Below are 23,008 nucleotides of genomic sequence, written 5' to 3' on the forward strand. Positions count from 1 at the left end.
TCTGTCCTGTTGCTGTGATGCAAATCCTGGGTTCCTGAGTCTCAGTCGTGGGGACAAGTGGGAGGACATCTGGAGGACTCCTGCGGCAGCAATTTAGAGGTTGCCAGCAGCTATGGGCTCTTTTCAGATCAGCAGTACTTTGCGGTTTCAGCGTGCGGTTCCACCGTGGATCTTGGAAACCAGTTGGGCTTCCTTCTCTCCAAGTCCTGCACCCTGGTGAGGGGACTCAAGGTCTGGTCTTCCTGCTTCTGGAGGGTCCTTAGGAGACTCCTGGAGCTTCCAGCTAGATTGTGGATGTTGCACTCGACTACAGATTTCTCGACCCCTGGCACTCGGTTCCTGCAGCAGCTAAGAAGTACAGCCAGTCGGGGATGATGGTCCAGTGGAGTTTGTCTCAGGATTAGTTGGTTGCACTGACCCAAGGGAAGAAGTCGTCCCTTCCGGACCTTCTCTTCACGATCAGAAAAAGAAGTTTCAGAAAAACAGCAGGGCTTCACCGGGAAATTCAAAGGTCCAGGAGGATGCAGCAACCTTTGTTCACGGTTTCTTCGTCTGGTGTTCTTCCCAGAGGTCAACTATGCCTCTAGTTCCAAATCCCTCGCCTTTTAAGCCTAGGCTGTCGATCACACCGCAGGGTCATGACAGCCAGTCAGCCAGAAAGCCAATCAGGACTGGTTGCATTGAGGCACTCCAGAGACAAAGGACAGGGCAGTTTCGGAAACCTCCCTCACTTCTTGCCCTTCCAGACACACTAAAGCAAGCCAAAGGTAAAATTAACATAGGGCTCAAACCTGGCTTGGTGCGCAGAGTAAAACCCAAGAAAGACCTCAAACACAAAATGGCAAAAAAAGAAGCCCAGGGCCATTTTGAATGGCCACCCGTGGGTGATATACTACACCTGAGAGTTCAGCCCGCGGTAGAAAAGCACAATGGTAGGAAAATTAAACTACTGCCACCAGCCATCTAAAGTAGTGAGGTTAACAAAAAATGTTTACATGAGAATGTAGGATCAGGGGCTACTAGGTAACCCCCCAAGCACGCCACATAAGGTGGTGTGTGCTTTACTATTCTTGGGAACAGAAGTTATCACAAGAAAAAAGTATTTAAAACTTTTGTAATCAAAAGGATTTCTCTGTGAAACTGCACTGACAAAAAATCGGGAGATAAAAACAGTGGAAACACAATTCAAATCAGGTCACAAATACAGTCTTAAAGTCCAGCAAAAGCTGGGGGTCTCTAAGGTTGAAGGGAATTAGCACATAAATGAGTATTCCCCCTAATGCAGTAATCTTCCTGTCGGGTGATTTCCTTTCACCAGTGGATCCCCCTCAACTGGGCTCTGATCCTTTTTGCAACCTTGGCTTACCTCAGTTGGGTTCACTACAGCCTTCCGTTCAAGATCTCAGCAACTGGTAACATTTGAAGAGTCTTCGGGGCCAATTAATGGAAGCGTTTTATAATAGCAAAACCCCATTGGAAATCATGAATAAGGGCTTTATTGTCTTTTAAAACAGCCGTTCATTGTGGACATCCCTGAGCCGGGTTCACGCTTGTCGACACAATGTTTACGGGGTGTTACGTTTTGCTATCATTCGTGGGCATCTCTCAGCCGGGGTTCACATTTGCCAGTTTAACACAGCTCACTCAGTTGCAACACCTTGCAGGATTCACTTCCCTTAGGTTTTTCTAGCCCCCAGTCAGGCTTTCCACATTTATCGTTCATACAGCATTTTACCTCAGCCAGACGCACAAGCCTGTTTCACACTGCCACAACTTTGGTAATGGGTAAAGGACTATTGAATGTACAAGGGATCTTGGCTCGACCCTTGTATGACCACCTTAACTCTGTACACCGGCCTTTCCTACGCCCTCTTGTTACTATATTACTCACAAAAAAAGGGGACCAGCCAGAGTCTTTCAAATGGGCACCCATGTGGCACCGGACCACTCTGCAGCTGGTCTTTCCCTGGGTTTTAAAAGTTCAATATTACACAGGTTCTTTGTTCATAACTAGTTGCCGTTTGCAACCTTCTGATTTATTATCAGTTCTCCCTCCGACTCATGGGCTGTGTTGACCTCCTTGTCATTTCTTGTCTCTGGAGTCAAGGACGGTACCACGGTAGCAAACGCGCCTCCCCGCCTCGGTTATCAGTGCGGGAGGGTCCTGTGCACAGTTGGCATCTGTTACACCATACGTCAGCTGTAGTTTTCGGTCTTATAATTCCTTTCACAGAGGCTTCCCGGGTTAGGGTTGAAAAGGGCAAGGACACTTCCCTCCTGCAGGACTCTCCGCCTTTCTTCTCTGTTTAAACTTCTTTCCTGGAATAGCTGTTTCCTTGTGCATTTGTCCTTGCTCAAGGTGTGCTCTTGTGCTCCCCCTTTTATCCCTGTGGAGAAGGGAAAGGGCCATCAGGTGTGTGTAGTTATGGTCAACTGCCCGACTCTGCCTGACCCTTGTGTTAGGACACGTCAGGTAAACGGTTCTGGTGTTAGTCTGTTGTCTTTCACAGTGTAAGAATGTTTTTTTCGTGTCAGAATGGGGGAGAGGTAGAGCCAAGTATCCTACGGGGTAGGATGGGGAAAAGGTGTTAGAAGGAAGGGGGTACCACGTCTCACCCATTGGTGTCTCACTTCCACTCCCCAAAGACACCCCATCCAAGTGATCCTCCCCCACTGGTCTACCCCCAGGAACTGGATCCAATAGCGATGGCCTTGTCCTGACCACCTGGATGACAGATCTTCGGGGACTAGAGGGTGAAACACCTTCAGGTTTCTCACAGAACAAAGTGGTACATTTGGGCAGAATAGAGCATGGAGGGGCTGGGCAAGCTGTGCCAGAGCTGGGCTGTGAGGGGCAAATGGGGCATTGGCAGGGAGCGAGGCATGTGTCAGAACTGTAGCCATTAGCAGCATGCTGGCATATATTGTTGCAACAAGCCTCAATAGCTTCTTTGGGCAGAAGCTGCAAGCAAATGTATTATACAGCGGCAATGTTGAAAATGTTTTGCACTGCTGGTAACCTAGAAACGAACAGAGTACTTCATGTGTTCCCCTAGCGAAACAGCTTTTACCCACATTTAAGTTTGTGATGTAAAATTCACCATTACGGACATTTTTTTTTTTAAAACATTGTTTTCGAGAGAGAACTCTTCGGAATCCTCTTTTCCCCAGTATTTTTTTATTTGGGCCCACTTGCGTGGGCCAGTTGGAGCACAGATTTGCGCACCACCACTCTTTTACTTTATATACCACAGACCATATGCCAGAAACATTTTGGATACCTCAGTGTCATTAAAGTGTACCAAGAACATCTTCAGAGGGCTAGGTTTACCTTCACTTGCCCATGCTCAGTGCCAGAGTCCAGTTTTAACTCCCATGTACCCAGTTATTTCTTCACATGCCCCTTGTGACAAAGATACCTGGGCGAGCATGTCCTGACGGAGGTGCTGGGGGGGGGGGGGATAATGGGACTGTTGGCCAGAGGAAGCCCTCTGCTATGTGATGCAGCCCGGAGCCAGTAAACGGGAGCACTGCCTCCAACTACAACATCCAAGAGCAGAGCAGAAATGCAGATAGTGCCAGACGAAAGAGTAGGAGATGGGTGATGAGGTCATAGTGGGAAAAGGTCGCCCAAGCGTAGAATATCGGAGAGCCCGGACTTTCCACGGGACAAAATATATACCTGTGAGGGAAGCCAAGAGGGTCTATTGCAATATATATTGCGGCCATTAGGGTTGCTAAGGGCCGAAAATGATAATTATGCACAGATCTGCAGTAGCATTGTTCCCTTCCGGTCAAGCTCCAAAATCCTATACAGGAGCGGGATTCAAGAATCTGCATGCAATGGGAGAACAAAACACGTATCAGAAAATGGATTGATACTCAAAGAAAATCCTTTGTTGACGAAGGGAAAGAACTGGATCAGATGTCTGCAGTCAGAACATGAACGCTGACAGAAAGGAGAGTCAGTTCCCCATGACCATGTCAAGCAGAATGTCCCGTCAGGACAGCTACTTACCCACAAACTTATCATGCAGATCACCTGTTCAGGAATCCAGCCATTACACTCCTGCATGCATGGTCGGCACATGAACTAAACTGTTAGAGATGTCCCTGCGACCACAGTTAAGGAGAGGGAGGGGTTACCAGCAAGGGGAAGATGTGAGCCCACAGGACCAGGGAAACCTAGGAATGAATGGGGCAGTGACATAGATGCGCCTCTCCTTTATTTATCTTCAGACCAGGGGACCCTTATAATACAGCCCAATTGCATGGGTATAGTGTGGAGGTCAGTAATGCGAGACGGACAACAGCTTGATGATTTATTAAAACATGCCATTTTATTCTCAAAAGAAATGTGATCCAAAATCCCTCACTATCCCTACTCTGCTGGGGATTTCCCTGCCTAACCAAAGCTAAGGGGACACACTAACACAGGATAACTGGCCCTTGCACTAAGCAACAAATATACAAAGAAAATATATGGCAATACAAGATATGAACAACCTTCACAATTTCTGAATAACCTAATGTCCTGGGCAATTTCCCTTCACCAGGATTCAAGGTTAATTCTACCAATGTTCAACCAAAGAAAGAAATGTCTCAAATCAGTTCTTGATGTTTCAAAGTCAAAGTCCAGTTTTGTTAACCAAGGTTCCAATGATTGCATATCTCTTCTGCTTGGTGAAATATCCACTTCACCAAATAGCACCAATGGTAATCCCAGCCAAAAAGCTTTGTCACCTCTTCAAGAGGACTTGCCACAGTTCAAAAGAAATGGAATATCCACAACTGTCGGTGATACAGAGTTCTTGGTCGACAGTGTTTTCTAAGTTACAGTTTTAGAATTCAGCATGGTATATTTGTCAGGATGACTTATCAGTACTGCTGCTTCCACTTCAACAACATAACTTCTACTTGATTCACTGTGAGAGTCACCTTTGTCTCACACTGGCAGGGTTCCCCAGTGCTTTCTAATCAGAAAGAGGGTCAGGGTGTTCAAGGCAGGTATTAGGCGCAGGGGGGTGTGTTGCCTGTTGAGTCTGAGTTTGTAGTGTGGGGCTCCTGGGTTGGTCTTGTTCCTTAACTTAATCTGGAAAGGTGTCATCTCAGTCCAAGATGGAGTTAGTGGCATGTAGCACTGATTGGCTGGGGAATTTATGTGATGCAGTTGGAATCTTGCATCCTTTACGGACAGAACAGGTCACAACAGATTGAGCTCCTGAAAGGATCCGCGAAGTAAACCAAAGAAATATCAAAGTTGTTTCCAGAGAGAGCAGAGGACCAAGTAGAGAGTCTGGAGTTTCAGCAGGAAGAAAGAGATAAGTGACTAGGACAAGTATTCCTTGAAAATACAGTCTGAGTTAAAGCTAGAAGAACCCGATGTAAATATAGTTAACAGTTCTGCAAAGGTCTGTGAAAAGTTTCATATTTTATGAACTGCAAGCAGCAAGAAAATAGAAATTGAGTATGCTGTTTAACTTGTGCACGTGTATAATCATACAAACTTGTGCGTGCAAAGCCGGTATGGGATATAATCTAACTAGCGTGAGGAGGCTAAACTAACCTAGCCGCGCGAAGAGGACATTGTTTGTTATTTACATGCGTGTGTGAAGCAGGCAGAGTTATCGAGTTAACTGCAGATCTTTTTAATTGAAGAGTCATTTTGAAAAAGACAGCAGGGAGCAAATCTCCAACACAAACAGCAATTAGCGTTTCTGCAAAATGAGCAAAGGCAACAGGCAAATGGGATATCCTACATGGGGTATACAATATAGTGAGCCAGTGAGACAGTTGAGCACAAAGTAGTAATAACATTGTGTGTGTTTCTTTGTAGGGCAGTCAAGCTGTAGTTCTCCTAAACAAAAGTGAAATGGCAACGACTTCAAGCAAGACCGGTCATTATTTTCTCCACTTGCCCTTTGCTTTCGGGTTTGCTTGCTCAGCTATTTTAATTTAAGGATTGTTGGGTGTGCAGGTCTAGGGGATCTAGAGGGCTAGCATCATCTACTCCTGCAGGAACAACGAGCAGACAGTACTCCACTTTGGTTAGACTACTACAATGTTGCATTTACTGGCAACCAGATATACCACCACAGTTTCAGTACTTTGGACTTCTACAGCTTCAGTGACTTACTTATAGACAGGCGTTGAAAAGATACACTTTAAAGCCAATTTGTCTTTCCGTTCCTCTCCCAGGCTTTTCGAAAATGTGAGGCAAGAGCAGACATCAATCAAATCAGATTCTGCTGTTGAAATGTTTGAAATGAGCGATGCAAGTCATCAAGACATGGGCACCTTGCCGTAAATTAAGGACCTTGCATTTGGAGGACAGTGCTGCAGCTTTTTTTTCTGGAAAATAAGCTTCAGCTCCTTCTCAAAGACTGAAAAAGACATGGTGGTTATGTGGTTCAGTACTTATAGTGCCATAGCTCAGAGGTTTGCGCCTCCACTGTCACAAAAAGAACGCATGATTGGTAGAAAATGCTGCAGCTCTGAAAAGAAATTGCATTTGCCATTGATTTACAAAGATACCGAATTTGCGTGCATCCCCATCTGGCATAAACAAACCTGGAAGCCATACTATGGACACCATACTCCAGAGCATTGTTGAAATGGAGTATGTAGAGCATTGAATTGTATGTCAAGAGCATGAATGGTCATCGCAAGGGCTTCACGAGCACCTTGAAATGTCTCTAAGGAAAGAGCCAGGGTTGGGGCTTGTTCCAGCTTGCTGCTGCATCCTTTAGCCAGCATGCCAGTTGGGTTCTCAAACTGTCAGTCAGGACAACAGGGTCCAATGAGGGCAGCAAAGTGGAAGGCAGTTATAGGTCAAGGATCTTCAAGAAGGGTTGTGGAGGGAGTCAGAAACAACAGCAGGAGCAGATGAAATGGAGGGTTGGATGGAAGAGGAAGATGAAAAGGAACAATGAACAGCGAGTTTGAGAACAAGCATGTAAGAAACCATTGAGAAGCAAACAGGTCGTGGCGGGACAATACCTAAAAAGGATTCCCAAAGGAGCAAGCAGCATCAGATGTGCACAAATCTGTGCACAGGCACAACAAGAACAGACTATCAAGGCCTATGCAGTATATACATGGATTGGGCTCTATACATCACCATGTGCAATACGGAGTACTGCTTCGTACAACAGCACTCTGTCCAATCTGAACACTGGCTCATCCAGTGCATGTCATCTAGAAATGCAGTTGTAGAAGAACCGTTGTCGACTCAGCAACAGGGAGCTGATATGGTGGTACAAGGAAGTCTTCCATGAGTAGCATCTGGTGATCCAGCACCAGGGAGGGGCAGTGTGCTGGAGATGCGAGTGGCCATTGGAGCACTGAAGCTTTAACAAAAAGGCGATTGGGACAGAAAGGGCTCTGATTGTCTCCCCATCCCTTCCTGGGTTTCCCTGACCCTGTTGGTCCATCCTCCTTCCCCTCTGGGCAACACTTTCATCCACTTTATTCTGGTTGAGAGAAGCTGTCTAAAGGTTTAGTTTGTTTGCTCTCCTCATATAAGTCAGACAGGAGTGTCATGCCTGGTTCCTGATCCAGTGATCTATCTGTGAAATTCATGAGGAATGGCTTGCCTAATCTAGCACTCTTCCTTGGAAGTTGGCGAGAGGCCGGCTCGCTAATCTGATGTGCACCTTTAACTGAATGCCTGCTTCCCGATTTAGAATCCAGTAAACTAGGCATGTCGGGCTTTGTCCCTCATGCATGCCCAATGGTGAGAGCTCTGCTTCAATTCATGACCCGCAAACCTTCAGCAGTATATATTCATGTTACTGCTCGGCTGTCGCCCAACAATAGCGCTTTTCGTCCATCCATGTGCCCAATTACCAAAGCTTGCACCAGTGTCTAATGTTCAGCAGGGAAGGATGGTTTGATTTTCTTTTATAGGTGCAATTGATAAATAAGACAGTCTGAGCTTTTGTTCACATGCATCTTAAAGTTTAGAGGAGGAGGTTCCTACTCCCGCTATGGAATCTCTGCGGTTCACGTGTACTCTGGATCTATTTTGCCAGCTATTGGAGAAGTGGGATACCCCTCCCCCTCCCCATTTACCCATTTCAGGAGTTGCATCATGGAACGCTCCCGTTATTCCCAAGTCTCCTGTTGCCAGTGTTGACAAAGTGACTTGCAGTGAGGGAGGTATGCATGAACTGCTGCTGCCTCGGCAAGACATATTTTGTAAAATGAGCCTTGCATTGTGGTTACAACATGCCTGACAGAGGTAGCAGCCCTCCCATGTTTTCTCCCACAAAACAATGCACTGCAGCACAGTGATCTGCAGTGCAAGATTCGTTCCAAATCAACAGCTACACCACAGGGCGCAACAGATGAACCTTCCCTGTTTCTTCTACAAATACAATAGCTCTGCCAGTTTTCATTTTGAAAACAATTATCTGCCACTCCCTCACATCACCGCTCATACACTTCATCCCAAGCCAACCATAGCCACATCGCTTTGGTTTTCTTCTTCCCCATCTACAGTTTTCCTTAATAATAACTCGTCTTTTGTAATGAATGCTACCACTTGCTACTGAAGTTTACCTACTTTACAGTATTGAAACAAAGACGTTACCATAACCGAATAATTCAAATGCACCCATATTATCAAATTCTGAACGACGAAAGGCAGAAACAAACGCTACTCTTCCAGAGTTGTACATAGACAAACGGTATGCAAATAGATCAACGGATATCTTGACAGTTCTCTAAAGATCGACATACATACACCTTGCTACAGGGGATGAAGTCACTTAGCTGGCAGAAGTAAATTATCTCCGGTTTTCCGATACATATGCAGTAGAAATACATTTATCATTACATGAAGCCTCACGTAAAATATTAAAATCATCAGGCTAAAAGTATTTATAAAATACCAAAGTCTCTCACAATATCCCAACCTCCAAGAAATGTGCTCTCCCCTACCAATCAGAGTGCACAGTATATGTATCGCTATCTTCTCCCCGACACACTTGGCAAAGAAAAACGTGTTTAACTATTTAGAGAATGTTAGTGTCAGAGTAAAACAAGATACTACTGAAAAGACCTCAAAAGCACGAGCATGAGATGGAGAAGCTCTGTACTCAGGCTTTGCAAATTCTTAAAAATTACACTGTACCTAAACGAAGAGTAACTTCCTTAATATACTCGACCTAAGAGAAATGCACTAGCCCCGTGACGACAGGTGACCAAATACTTACCATGCAAATGGTACTACCTGCTGTTCATAAAATCTCCTTGCCAATGCGAGTCAGGCAGTAGATTGTGGGAGCCTTGTCTAGGCTTTTTTTTTCTTCCTCGTCAGCCTTGGGGTATGTCCAGTCTAATAACTTCTAAACTATGTGAACCATCTGATGCCCAGAGAAATATTTCCCAAAGTTCATGGCCTTATGGATCAGACGCCCACGAAAGATAATATATATGCTTCGAACTATAGACCAACTCATTTTCCCCGCTACGAGCTTTGAAGCTGAATGAAATACAGTTTTCAAAGGAATCAACATAGTCTTTGGTATACCCATCAATAGTGGGATTTCTCCATCCATGTGCCCAAATGACCAAGTCTTGCAGCCGTGTCCTAAAATGTTCAGCAGGGAAGAATGGTTTGATTTTCTTCAATGGGTGTGATCGATAGACGACATGAGATTTTGTTCACATGCATCTTAAAATTTAGATGTGGATCTGAAAATAAGCCCAATACCTTTAGAGCTGGAATAGCATAAAGTCAAATGAACTCTTTGACAGTTCTCAGTCACTCCTGGATTGTCTCCCAATTTTTTCCTGACAAAATCAGAAAGCACTCTGTTTTCAGTGGATTTGGTTTCAGGAAGAGTAAAGCAATCAAAGCACTGGCACAGGGAAGACAAGCTGGTGTAGTGCTCCAGATGAGAATGTAAAGTGGAAGTATTTTACTCCCTATTTTTTTTAAGTTGTGAGTAAAAACATGACTACTGTTCCCATTTTATAAACAAGTAAAAATCTGTTCAACTGTAAATCAGAAATATGTTTGTGAGAAATACTTCTTTGCACCAAGTTATTCATGCACATTAAACCATAAATGTATAACCCCTTCCAGAATTCTAGTCGGTTCTTCCTGTTATACTACATAAACTACTGGTCCAAACAAATGCATGGATCTGTTTGGGTGAAAGCAGGGGCACAAGCTCCTATGTGCCCATTTGCAATTTTTTATTGGGAGTATGTTTACTCCCTACTTTTATTTTTGTTGGTATTTGGCTATTTTTAGAAATAAAAGTGGCTGGTACATCCCTTATCTATAGGGCTGGTTGGGTGTTGTCTATGTATTGGCAAATGAAATTGTCACCCACCACCAGCAGACCACCCACCAGCTCCACATACATATTAAAAAACCCCAGGTGGCAAAATTGACCCCTAGCATATCCCGGGGGTTATGGGGAGCAGACAGACCTTGACAATTCCAATTGGATGTACTGACACTACCCTGCAAGGAAAAGAAGTAAACCAAGGACCTTACCCACCCAACTGCATACACTGTGAAAGAGTTGAAATAAGTGCTGTATGGTCAACTGCATTGAATGTTGCTGAGAGGTCCAGTTGCTCTTTGATCGTCCAACATCTGCAATACACTGTCCACCACTATGAGGGTTTCAGTTTATCAAAAATGTGCACAAAGAGAACCCTTAAGTCATGTTGTGCAAATTCTATCTTTAATTCAGTGCATGCCATTTTGCATCAGTATTATTATTTGCAGTTATCTACATTGTAATGCAGGACTGTAACTAACAAATTGCAATATGGCATGAAAGCCCTGGCAGGCTGATTATTTCCCACCTAACATAAAACAACTTGACCTATAATGTGTAATGCTCTGAAAAATATGCCACACGACAGACGTAGTTTAGTCACTGCTTGATACAAGCATGAAACCAGCCAAAAAATGTGCACTCCAAAACAAAGATGTTAACATATTTTTGCATGTAATCCAAGCAGAGCTCAGTTTAAAGCTACTAGCTAGCCATAAAAATGAACTTGCCATCTCAATTCTAAACATACATATAGCACCCAATGTCTTACTCACCAAGACTCAATTATCACTTGCCAATGGCTAGTGGAGAGTGCACATTTTGCACCCTGCCGCATGTGAAGTTTAAAAATCGGTTTACTTCATGAAGGAATTTATTTTGGAAAAGACATTCACTGAGAAGCTAATTAGAGGTTTCAAACACTAATTAACGTATCCCAGAAAACTGTGCATGGACACAGAAAATGCCACAATTGTGCCTGCTACAGCCTCCTAATAAAAGAAACGCAGTTTCCATGCAAATATGCTCTTTAACATATGCTCCCTCTCCCCCTCCTGTGCTAATGTCCCTCTGCAGCTGTGACTGGGGTCTGGTCCCTTCTGAGTCATACAGGGGCCAGACCACCCCTTACCAGTCTCCCCCAGCATCCCTATACAGCACTTGCCCTTGGACACCCTTCACCGGACCACCCCTGGTCCACCCCGTCCATCGCACTTTTCTGCCCTTTCTCCTGGCACTTGCCCTCATTAGCCCCCCCAGGACTTGCTCACCCCCCTCTGTGCCCTCCTGCACTTAACCCCCTGCCCCTGCAACTATCACCTTTGTCTTTGCACTTGTACGGTAGGGTTTCTAGAAGGCAACTATAACCGTCATTGTTCTCTTTTTCCTATGTACCCCCCACTTTTTGTCTTGTGGTGCCTGGAAACACTTGCGTATAGGCGCCATAACAAATGTCCAATAAATAAAACAGAAATAAATATTGGGCTAAATTGTCTGGGGGCCCCAAATTGGTGGCATGTCATTTAGGACCAGGGGTTTATGTGGGTCTACATCGAACAGGCCCAAATGTTATTTTATTTTATTTATTATTTATTCAAATTTGTTGAGCGCACATCAGCCCAGAAGCATCGTGGCGCTTGTTACAGACATCTTAGTTGCAAAGGAAACCGTAGTTACAAGCAATAAATAAATTCCAGAGGAAATATATGCAATAGCAAGGCAGTACATTTACATGGCTTCCTGAAATTTGCTAGTTATTTAGCAAGGAACGAGGTTTTCAGTTTCCTGCGAAAGATGGGAAGTGAGTTTTCCGTTCGGATGTCTGAAGGGAGAGCGTTCCATGTCTGAGCTGCAATGTAGGGAAAACCTAGACCTCCGGCTTTGGCTTTTTTGATGCGTGGGGTGCAGAGTAGGTTAGCGTATTGCGTCCTGGTGGGACGTGTGGAGGAAGGTTTGAGGATGGTATCTGAAAGATAGGATGGGGCGGAGAAGGAGAGGCATTTGTGAGTGAGGGTGAGGATTTTGAGGGTGATCCGTTCTTTGACTGGGAGCCATTGGGCTGAGAGCCTGGCCTGGGTGATATGCTCTCTTCTTGGGATACTAAGAGCGGCACGGAGAGCGTTGTTCTGTGTGATTTGTAGTCTATTTATGTTTTTGGCTGATGTGCCTGCTAGGAGAGCATTGCAGTAGTCCAATTTGGCTCCAATGGTTGCCCTCGCTATGGAGAGGCAGTTAGGTTTAGAGAGGTAAGGCTTGATGGCGTTTATAAGTTTGGTGGTGTGTGCGGATGCGGAAGTGATAGCGCTGACTTGTCTAGTCATAGATAGCGAAGAGTGAAGGTATACTCCCAGTGTCTTGACGGCTGTGGACACGGGGATGATGGAGTTGTCAATTGAGAAGTTAGTGTACAGTTTGTCCAGTTTGTCTAAGTTGTTCTGTTGACCTAGTATCAAGATTTCGGTCTTGTCACCATTGAGGCAGAGGCCATTAATTGCCATCCATGCCTTCATGATGGAGTAGATAGTGTGGAGTGCCTTTGAGTCTTCGTTGTATGAGCCTGAGAGGGGTAGAAGTACTTGTGTGTCGTCCGCGTAGTTCGTGTAGGTGTAGCCGTATGAGTCAAGTTTGCTTGGTGAACAAGTTATAGAGTGTGGGTGCAGTGCAGGAACCTTGAGGGACCCCGCAGTGGATTGTCGTGGGTGTGGCGTTAGCGATGTCCGAGAAGACTTTCATGGCCCTACCTTCGAGGAAGGAAGTGATCCAGGCGGCTGCTTTTTTGGAGAAGTTGGCTGAGTGCGTGAGGTGGGAGGTGAGAATCTTGTGATCAACCAGATCAAACGCGGCTGAGAGATCTAGAAGAAGCAGAAGAGCCGGCTTGCCTTTGTTCATGATTTGGGTGATCTGGCTCTTCAGATCTACCAGGGCCGTTTCCGTGCCATGTCCTTTCCGGAAGCCCGATTGTCTCGTCCCGAGGATGGAGTGGGTTTCCAGAAAGTCTTGGATTTGGCAGTGTGCGGCTTTGTCCAGTAATTTCAGCAAGAATGGCACAGTGGTTATTGGTCTATAGTTGTTGGGTTGTGAGGGGTCAAGAGTCGTTTTTTTTAGGAGAGGCCGGACCCAAGCCTCTTTGAGGTTGGCTGGGATGATGCCTGTTTTAAAGGATGCATTGATAAATGCCGTGAGGAGCGGCGCAAGGCAGTCTGCGCCGTCTTTGACTAGTTTAGGTGGGCAGATGTCGCCTTTGCATGGGGAGGGTTTGAGGTTTATTAGAAGGTTAATAACTTCTGTTTCAGTGACATCTCTGAAGGAGAAGTCAGGTATGGTGGGCTTGGAGGAGGTGGGTGGGGTGTTGGTCGGTTTGGTTCCTGTCTGGTGAGGAAGTGCTTTGCAGTGGTCTTTCATTTTCTTTTGGAGAAGGTCAATTTTGTGAAGCATGGCAGCTTGAATGCTGGTACACCACGCTTCATCTTTGATTATTTCATCTGGAGTATTAGGGGGGGAGATGAGCTCATTAAAGATTGCGAAAATCTCTTTGGAGTGTGACTTGGCATTGGCGATACGAGTGTTGAAGGCGTTGGCTTTGGCATTGGAGATAGCTCTCTTGTATTGGTGGGAGATTAAATTGAATATGTTTTTGGTATTGGTGCAAGGGTCAGATTGCCAGTTTTTAGTGCTGCTCTTTTGTGGGATCGCATTGAGTGCAGTTCTTCAGTAAACCAGGAGTTGGAGTGTAAGGATTTCTTTTCTTTTTTCCATTCAAGTGGCGCTATTTCATCGATAGCTTTGGTGAGGACATCTTTGTATATGTCGGCTAGGATATTGGGATCGCTAGCGAATGGGGGGGCTAACACTGGGGTATTGAGGTATGGGCGTAGGTTCTCCTCTGTGATTTTTTTTTGCTTCCGACTTGTGCAGCGCTGGCAGGGGTCAGAGTCTTAAGGTTTTTGGTGATAGGAATAGAGAACTCTATGCAGTTGTGGTCAGTCCAAGGCAGTGAGGAGTTGGAGGTGATAGAGGAGAGGCAGTTATGGTCTGCGATCCAGTCAAGTATGCGGCCTTTGATGTGAGTAGGACTTTCTACTTTTTGGATGAAGCCCAGGTCATTGAGTTCCTTGGTGAGAGTGGCTGCAGATTTGTCCTTGGGATCATTAAATCCGAGGTTGAGGTCCCCTAGTAGAATGGTTTTGGTGGAGCTTTTGATATTGTTGCTAAGGATGTGCAGGATGTTGTCCTGGGAGTCTGGGGAATTGCCTGGGGGGCGGTATAGTAGGTGAATGTTGATGGTGCTGTTGGGTGACAATGTGAGTTTGGCTGATAAGAGGTCAGAGTTGTTGGTCGAGGGGTGACTGATAGGTCGGAGCTGTAGGTTCTCTTTGTAGATGAGGGCTACTCCGCCTCCTATTCGATCTGGCCTATCTTGTCTGAGTATGGAGAAGCCCGGTGGTAGCGCAAGTGTAACGGCAGGGCCTGATGCTTCATGTAACCATGTTTCGGTAATGGCTAGCAGGTCAATGTTATTACTGGTTATAATGTCATGGATATCAGAGGCATGAGCTGGGAGTGATCGGACATTGAGGAGGGCACATTTGATGTGAGGTGTGTGATGTTTGCTTGTGGAGGTGAGAGTGATGTTCGTGTCTGGTATGTTCTGTGAGGTGGTATTGCAGGGTGTGGCTAGGTTGGTGGGTGGTGGACTGTGGGTGTGTGGGTATTCCGTGCGGGGGCAGAGTGTGGAGGTGGTGCGGGAACTCAGTCTATAGTTTCTGAATTCCGTGGGAAGGGCTAGTGTGCTAAGTTCTGGGGTCTGTGTGCGCGCTCTAAGTCTTTCTAGTCTGTGCAGAGTTACTACACAGGGTGCACGATCTGTCATGGTAGGTGTGATATCCTTAATAGCGAAATGCTTGTGGCAGAAGAGTGGGCTGGGTGGTGTGTGGATGAGGGGATGGATGGGAGGATAAAGTTTGAGAGTGGTGAGTGTGGAGAGGAGGGTGAGCAGCGTGGTGGCGGCAGCTGTGAGCTTGCAGGACGCTAAGGGCATGATTGTGTACTTGGTAGTGCTGTGAGTGGGGGGGGACTCAACACAACTTCAAAAGTGGTCTGTAGGCGACCATAGGGCACAACACAACTTCAAAGAGTGGTCTGTGGGGAGATGGGGGGGCAGATGGCCAGATGCTGCTGATCCTTAGAGGGGATCCGCGCCGCCTCCGTCGAGTCGAGGTCTCCGCTACGGTCCTGGACGGTTATAGTGTCAGGCAGGCGGAAACAGGCTACTATGAGCGCAAGTTGCTAATGTGACTGCTAATCAAGGCAGTTTCAAGCGATCAAGATATAGTTAGGTAAGCAGGCAATTGAGGGCGATTAGCAAAACAGTTTTGGGATAGTCCAGCAATTAGTGCTTTTTGCACACTAAATGTCATTTCCTAGAGTGCCACAGGCGAATGTGGTAGTAGGCAGCCGTAGGTGCATGTGACTAGGCATTACATCATGGTGATAATGCAATATGAGCGTAGAAGTTACCTGGTCAGTGACAGACAGGGGGTCTGGCAGATGGCAGATACAGGCACAAACAGGCATAGACAGGCATAGAAACAGGAGACGGCCTTGTTGCAATGGGCCGGCTTCGCCTGCCGGCGCCCAATGGGAGGATAAGTAGGTAAAGGCAGCCAATCAGGATGGCTTGCTGGGCCTCAGTGGGCATTGGAGGCGTTGCTATTGAGTCAGGGCACTGCCGGGACTCCCCCTTCGCGGTTTCCCCAATTAACGTCAGTGGAGTTGAACGATAAGTGAAAGCCATGCCAAAGCATCCTGCCGGATTTACCTCCGTACTTAAAGTCAATGAAACGATGACTAGTAATTGGTCATGCCAATATCAACCATGTTTCAACACATCACCAGTTTCAAACAATGTGTGTTAGGCATATGTTTTTCAAATACTGTGAAGGGAAAATGTTATATAGATCAGACATTGCTTTATGTTTGCAACACAATTATCATATTGAAATCGTGCCAATAGTCTTAACAAAATCAATACATTAGAATCCTGGATTTCCTTGGCATAAAATGAGGTACTTGAACCTGCATATATTATTTTTATTTGATTTCGTTTTGATATTTGAATAGCTTTGATTATGTGAATTTGCTAATTGCTGTCTAATTGGATTAGATTTAACACAGCTTTTGAAATCGATGTGTACTCATTTTCGTGCCAGGAACGAAACTCGAACACGTCCGTTAGAGCACCTTTAAGTGGAACAGGCCATGCGGTTCCTTGAATATTTGAAAATATCAGGCTGCAGCAAACACATTGCATCTCCGATCCCCCTTCCTATCCAAATTGAGGCACCACTCACCCATCTACAACAGTTGATCGGCACCGCCCTTAAAACAGGAGAAGTATGCGGGTACAAAAGAGAGACAGATACCCCAAGGGCATTGTGTAGGGTCAGGTGTTCCATTTAAATATGGGCCAGCAAATACTGGTATTTAACAGTAAGTTAAAAGGATTAACCACCTCCTAGACATCTGACCCGTTTATCGAATCTCTCTCGCTTTGGGCAATCAAGGTTTTCTATTGTGGGACGTCAGCCTCGCCACACGCCCACAGGCAACTCCATGCGCTAAGCACTGCCACCCTCCTTTACTGCGCTCCGCCTGACCTCTTGTCTCTTCTGGTGATTCGCTAAATTCAGGTGTCAGCCATGAAAGGCCCACCCTCACACCAGTGCCCCCGCCCCCACGCTATCTTTTAAGACCCACAGCTGCCAGGCGGACAACCAGCTCTCGATCTCAGAACCCCATTACAGCACTCGGGAACATTCAGCACCCATTCGACCTCAATTCCTGTCCCTGAAACGCCCAACAAAGCTCTTACACCCCAATACATAATCCAAGAAACCCTCAGAACCCCTACTCACTGTGCAACCAGACACTGGCAACAGCCACTTTGACTGCAGTGGCGGCTAATTCCCACCAGAGCAACGCCCCTAGCAACGCGTCCGCGTCACGTGACTTACACATCTCACACTTCACGTCCTGCGTATGGACTTACGTCTGATTCGTCCTGCAGTGGCTGCCTGCCTGGCTCTACGGATGGTAGCGTCTAGTGCCCATCCGAGAAACGGACCATAGCAAGGTCCCGACTCCCGGCGCCTATTCTTCTTCACGTGACTTCCGAGAGCAAGTTTAGGGAGCGGGAGGGCTCTGGCTGCTGGTGCAAGAACCGGAATCTGCGTGCTTTTGGCTTGTAATTACAGCGGTTAAGGTGGGAACCGCTCCAAGAGTTGTAAGAGCAACAGGAATCGTGGGAAGGCTTCTGCTGCCGGTGTATGTAAGTGGAACCGGAATCTGTGGGCTTTTCTTCGCGATAACGGGAACGTTTCTGAAAGACGTTAGACCGAGCGACCGACTTCGTCTTGTTGTCCCTCGTCGTCATCTTTCTGAGCGGGAACCGGGAATGCTCGGGCTTCAAGAGCAGCAGCAATCCGTGTGCTTTTGGCTGGCCGAGAATACAATTTGCATTTTCTTCGGGATACCGCGAACGTTCCTGAAAGACACCAGGTTGAGACGGTGTAGTGGAAAATTACAATTTCTCTAAAAATCATGTTTAGCTATTAAACGTAAAAGGTATGGAGGCTAAGAAAAGTAACCGGGACAGTGGATGCTGGTGTTCGAAGGGGGCTAATGGAGCTATTTAATGTTTGATGCGGGTGTGTTTAGGATGGGTGGTTGTAGAGCGGGTCGGCTAGGGCTATCTACGTGCGGTTCAGGAGAAGCACATGAACTTCTTGGTGTGGGTCTGCAAGGGTGAAGGCACATCTTCCTTTGTGGATGGAGGATGGTATTGCTATAGAGGGAGGGATACGGCATCTTGGTGGGGTCTGAATGGTTGGATGGAGCACATTGGTGTGGGTCTGAAACAGGTATGGGGTATCTGTCGGTCTGGACGGTGGCATGGGTCATCTAGGTGTGGGTTGGGAGGGTGGGATGGGGCATCTGTGCATCTGGAGGGTGGGATGGGGCATCTTGGTATGGCTCTGGAGGGAGGGGATGGGGCACATTGGTGTGAGTTTGATGGGAGGGATGGGGACATTGGTCTGTCTGGGGGAGGGATGGGGGTACATTGTTCTGTGGAGGGATGGTTCATCTAGGTGTGGGTCTGGAGGGCAGGATGTGGGAATCTTGTGTGGGTGGATGGAGGGATGGAGGCATCTTGGTGGGGTCTGCAATGGAACAGGTATGGGGCATTTGTTCATCTGGTGGGTGGACATCTGTTGGTCTGGAGGGTGGGATGTGGCATCTTGGTGTGGGTGGGGTGGGGACATCTGTGTGCATCTGGAGGGAGTGAATGGAGGCATGTTGGTTTAATGGGAGGGATGGGGCACATTGGTGTGGTTCTGCAGGGAGGGATGGGGCATCCTGTTATGGGTTGGGTGGGGACATCGATGTGGGTCTGGAGGGAGGGGATGGGGGCATATTGATATGTGGGTTTGATGGGAGTGATGGGTACATTGGACTGGAAAGGGATGGGGCACATCTGTGTGTGTCTGGGGAGGGATGTGAGGTCATATTGGTGTGGGTCTGAAGGGAGGTATGGTGGCATCTTGGGGTCTGCAATGGACGGGGGCACATTGGTGTCGATCTGTAATGGGTATAGGGCATCTATTGGTCTGGAGGGCGGCATGGGTCATCTAGTTGGGGGCACATTGGTGTGGGTTTGATGGGAGGGATGGGGATATTGGTCTGGGGAGAGATGGGGCATCCTGGTGTGTGTGGGATGGGGGCATCTTCATGTGGCTTTTGAGGGAGTGGGTGGAGGCACGTTGGTTTGATGTGAGGGATGGGGCACATTGGTGTGAGTTTGTGAGGGATGGGGCACATTTGTGTGGGTCTAGGGGGAGGGGTGGGGCATCCTGGTTTAGGTGGGATGGGGACATTGGTCTGGGGGAGGGATGGGTGCACATTGTGGGTCTGGGGGAGGGATGGTTCATCTAGGTGTGGGTCTGTAGGGCAGGGTGGCGCATCTTTCTGTGTGGATGGAGGGATTCTGGCATCTTGTTGGGGTTTGCAATGGATGGGGGCACACTGGTGTTGCTCGGTATCAGGTATGGGGCATCTCTTGGTCTGGATGGAGGGCTGGGGCATCTTGGTGTGGCTCTGGAGGGAGTGGACGGAGGCACATTGGTGTCAGTTTGATGAGAGGGATGGGACACATTGGTGTGGGTTTGATGGGAGGGACTCGGCATATTGGTGTGAGTCTGGAGGGAGGGATGGTGGAATCTTGGTTGGGTCTGCAATGGATTGGGGCACACTGGTGTTGCTCTGAAACAGGTATGGGGCATCTGTTGGTCTGGAGGGCGGCATGGGTCATCTAGTTTTGGGCTGGGCCACATTGGTGTGGGTTTGGGAGGGATGCAGCATTGGTCTGTCTGGGGGAGGGATGGGGCATCCTGGTGTGGGTGGGATGGGGACATCTGCATCTGGAGGGTAGGGTGGTGGCATCTTGGTGTGGCTCTGGGGGGAGTGGCTGGAGGCACGTTGGTTTGATGGGAGGGATGGGGCACATTGGTGTGGGTCTGGGGGAGGGGATGGGCATCCTGGTTTGGGTGGGATAGGGACATCTGTCGGGAGGGAGGGGATGGGGTACATTGGTGTGGGTTTGATGGGAGGGATGGGCAACTTTTGTCTGTGGGGGGATGTGGCACATTGTAGGTCTGGGGGGTTGGTTCATCTAGGTGTGGGGCAGGAGGGCGGGATGGGGCACCTTGCTGTGTGGATGGAGGAATGGTGGCATCTTGGAGGGGGTCTGCAATGGATGGGGGCACATGGGTGTCAGTCTGAATCAGGTATGGGGCTTCTTTTGGTCTGGAGAGTGGGATGGGACATCCTGGTGTGGGTGGGATGGGGACATCTGCATCTGGAGGGTAGGGTGGGGGCATCTTGGTGTCGCTCTGGGGGGAGTGGACAGAGGCACATTGGTGTGGGTTTAATGAGCGGGACGGGGCACATTGGGTCTGGGGGAAGGGATGGGGCCTCCTGATTGGGGTGGGATGGGGTGCATTGTGGGTTTGATGAGGGATGTGCACATTGGTGTGGGTCTGGAGGGAGGGATGGTGGCATCTTGGTTGGGTCTGCAATGGATTGGGGCACACAGGTGTTGGTCTGAAACAGGTATGGGGCATCTGTTGGTCGGGAGGGCGGCATGGGTCATCTAGTTTTGGGCTGGGCCACATTGGTGTGGGTTTGGGAGGGATGCAGCATTGGTCTGTCTGGGGGAAGGATGGGGCATCCTGGTGTGGGTGGGATGGGGACATCTGCATCTGGAGGGCAGTGTGGGGGCATCTTGGTGTGGCTCTGGGGGGAGTGGCTGGAGGCACGTTGGTTTGATGGGAGAGATGGGGCACATTAGTGTGTTTGATATGAGAAATGGGGCATATTGGTGTGGGTCTGGGGGGAGGGATGGGGCTTCCTGGTTTGGGTGGGATGGGTCATCTATGTGTGTGTCTGAAGGGAGGGATGAGTCATCTAGGTGTGTGTCTGGCGGGGGGATGGGGCATCTAGGTGTGGGTCCGGGAGGGCAGGATGGGGGCATATTGTTGTGGGGCAGGGGGGCACATTGGTGTTGGTCTGAGACAGGTATGGGGCATCTGTTCTGGTGGGTAACATGGGTCATCTAGGTGTTGGTAGGGGGGCATCATGGTGTGGGTCTGGAGGGAGGTGATGGGGACATTGGTCTGGGCGGAGGTATGGTTCATCTAGGTGTGGGGCAGGATGGGGGCATCTTGCTGTGTGTGCATGAGGGATGGTGGCATCTTGGTGTGGTCTGCAATGGATGGTGGCACATTGGTGTAGGTCTGAACATGTATGGGGCATCTGTTGGTCTGTGTCAGAATCCAAGGTAGTAGAACCTGAGGTTGTACCCGTAGTGTAGCTGTTGAGTTCTTCCTACCAATGTAACCCTCTGACCACACAAGGTAAATTACAGAGGGATCTATTAGTTGAAAGATGAGGAACACCACACAAACAACCAGGCACTGCAAAGGAACAAGGGCAAGTTACTTGGAAATTCAATCTCACGTTGAGCAATGAGCACAGTAAAGAAACACCAAGGCACTGACCAGAATGAACAAGAATTCTTCCTGACTGTTGTAGGACAATTCGGAGTACAAGACTGGATGGTAGTATGCAATCTAATGGGATATAAAGAATGTCATGGGACAAGGATAGGATTTAAGATCAAAAAATAAGATAACAGCCATTGCAGAGCCTTGCCAATAACCTTTCTGATGATGCTCGTGTACCAACAATACACCCATTGTATTCTATTCCTCTAACCCGATGGCACGAGGACGCCTAAACGATTTGAGGCAGTCTCTAGTCCCAGTTCTATCCCGCCGGCACGAGGACACCTAACGACGTCAGCGCATGTAGGCGGTCTCAAGTTCAGCGCTTTCTTATAGTACACTAAGGTATTGTTGGTGTCTTCCAAGAACTGACTAATGAAAGGTTGGCAATCCAGGTAGGTGAATTCCAAATCAGCGGGCAAGTAGCAGTGTCAGAATGCAGACTGGGTTCGATACACAGGAAGGCGGGCACTTCCGAATCAGCAGGCAAGTGGGAAGTCTGAAAATAGACCGGGTTCGGTACACGGGAAGGCAAACAGTTCTGAATCGGCAGACAAGAAGGATGTCAGTATAACTGTTCAGGTCACAATGATCAAAGGGGTACAAGGCAAGTAAACAGGAGCAAGTCAAAAGTTCACAGGAAACAAGGAATGAAGCAAAGCGAAGCCGCGATTGATTCAAAATCAGAAGTGGTGAGTTGAGCAACCCGGAAGTGTTATATAGGTTGCCATGGGAGTTAAACTCCATGCCATCCGTGTGACACATTGTAGGAGGAGCTTAATGGACGCCAGTCGCCATGGTAACCTGTGTCCATTATATCTATGGAATCGGGGATGGCGTAGAGGAAGCAGTAGATTAGATGACCGTGTAAGCAATTGTCCTTTACTGTTCAAGTGCTGTTTCATGCCCTGACACCCATTTTGAATGAATGGTGGGAAGGATTTGATGTAGGGCAAATCCTGATAGTGTGGAGGGTGGGATGGGGCATCCTGGTGTGGGTGGGATGGAGACAACTGCATCTGGAGGGTGGGAATGGGGGTATTTGGTGTTTGTCTGGATAGTGTGGATGGGGGTACATTGGTGTGGGTCTGGGGGAGCTATGGGGGCATAGTGTGGGTCTGGAAGGCAGGGTGGGGGCATCTTGTGTGGAGGGGCTGATGGTGGCATCTTGGGTGGGTCTGCAAGGGATGAGGGCACATTGGTGTCTGAAACAGGTATGGGGCATCTGTTCTGGAGGGTGGCATGGGTCATGTAGGTGTTGGGTGGGATGGGGAAATCTGTGCATCTGGAGAGGGGGATGGGCCATCTTTGTTTGGATCAGGAGGGGGGATGGGGCACATTGGTCTGGAGGGAGTGGTTGGGGCAAATGTGTCCCAAGATATCCATCCCATGTGATGGATATCTTGGTTTTGAGTCTGGAGGGCAGGATGGGGGCATCTTCCTGTGTGGAGAGAGAATAGGGCATCATGGTATGGGTCTCGAGGGGGGATTGCTGACATCTTGGTGGGGTCTGGCATGGGGGATTGGTGGCATCTTGGTGGGGTCTGGCATGGAGGGTTGGTGGCATCTTGGTGGGGTCTGGGATGG

At 47.9% G+C, this 23,008-nt stretch overlaps 1 protein-coding gene across 2 annotated transcripts in view; it reads right to left on the minus strand.

Annotated features, from left to right (window-relative positions):
* BRD3OS (BRD3 opposite strand) overlaps positions 1–17,333 on the minus strand; it is a 73,520-nt gene extending 56,187 nt beyond the window's left edge. Inside the window, exon 1 of one of the 2 annotated variants that reach the window (XM_069609621.1) lies at positions 17,216–17,333. In XM_069609621.1, the coding sequence (XP_069465722.1) occupies positions 17,216–17,318 (103 nt within the window). In that variant the 5' untranslated portion in view covers positions 17,319–17,333. The remainder of the gene's footprint in view (positions 1–17,215) is intronic. The other variant, XM_069609622.1, reaches the window with a different exon arrangement.
* Between the last annotated feature and the right edge of the window lie 5,675 nt (positions 17,334–23,008).

The sequence above is a fragment of the Ambystoma mexicanum genome, chromosome 8 (assembly GCF_040938575.1).
Source record: "Ambystoma mexicanum isolate Mex_15411 chromosome 8, UKY_AmexF1_1, whole genome shotgun sequence".
Classification (NCBI taxonomy): Eukaryota; Metazoa; Chordata; class Amphibia; order Caudata; family Ambystomatidae; genus Ambystoma; species Ambystoma mexicanum.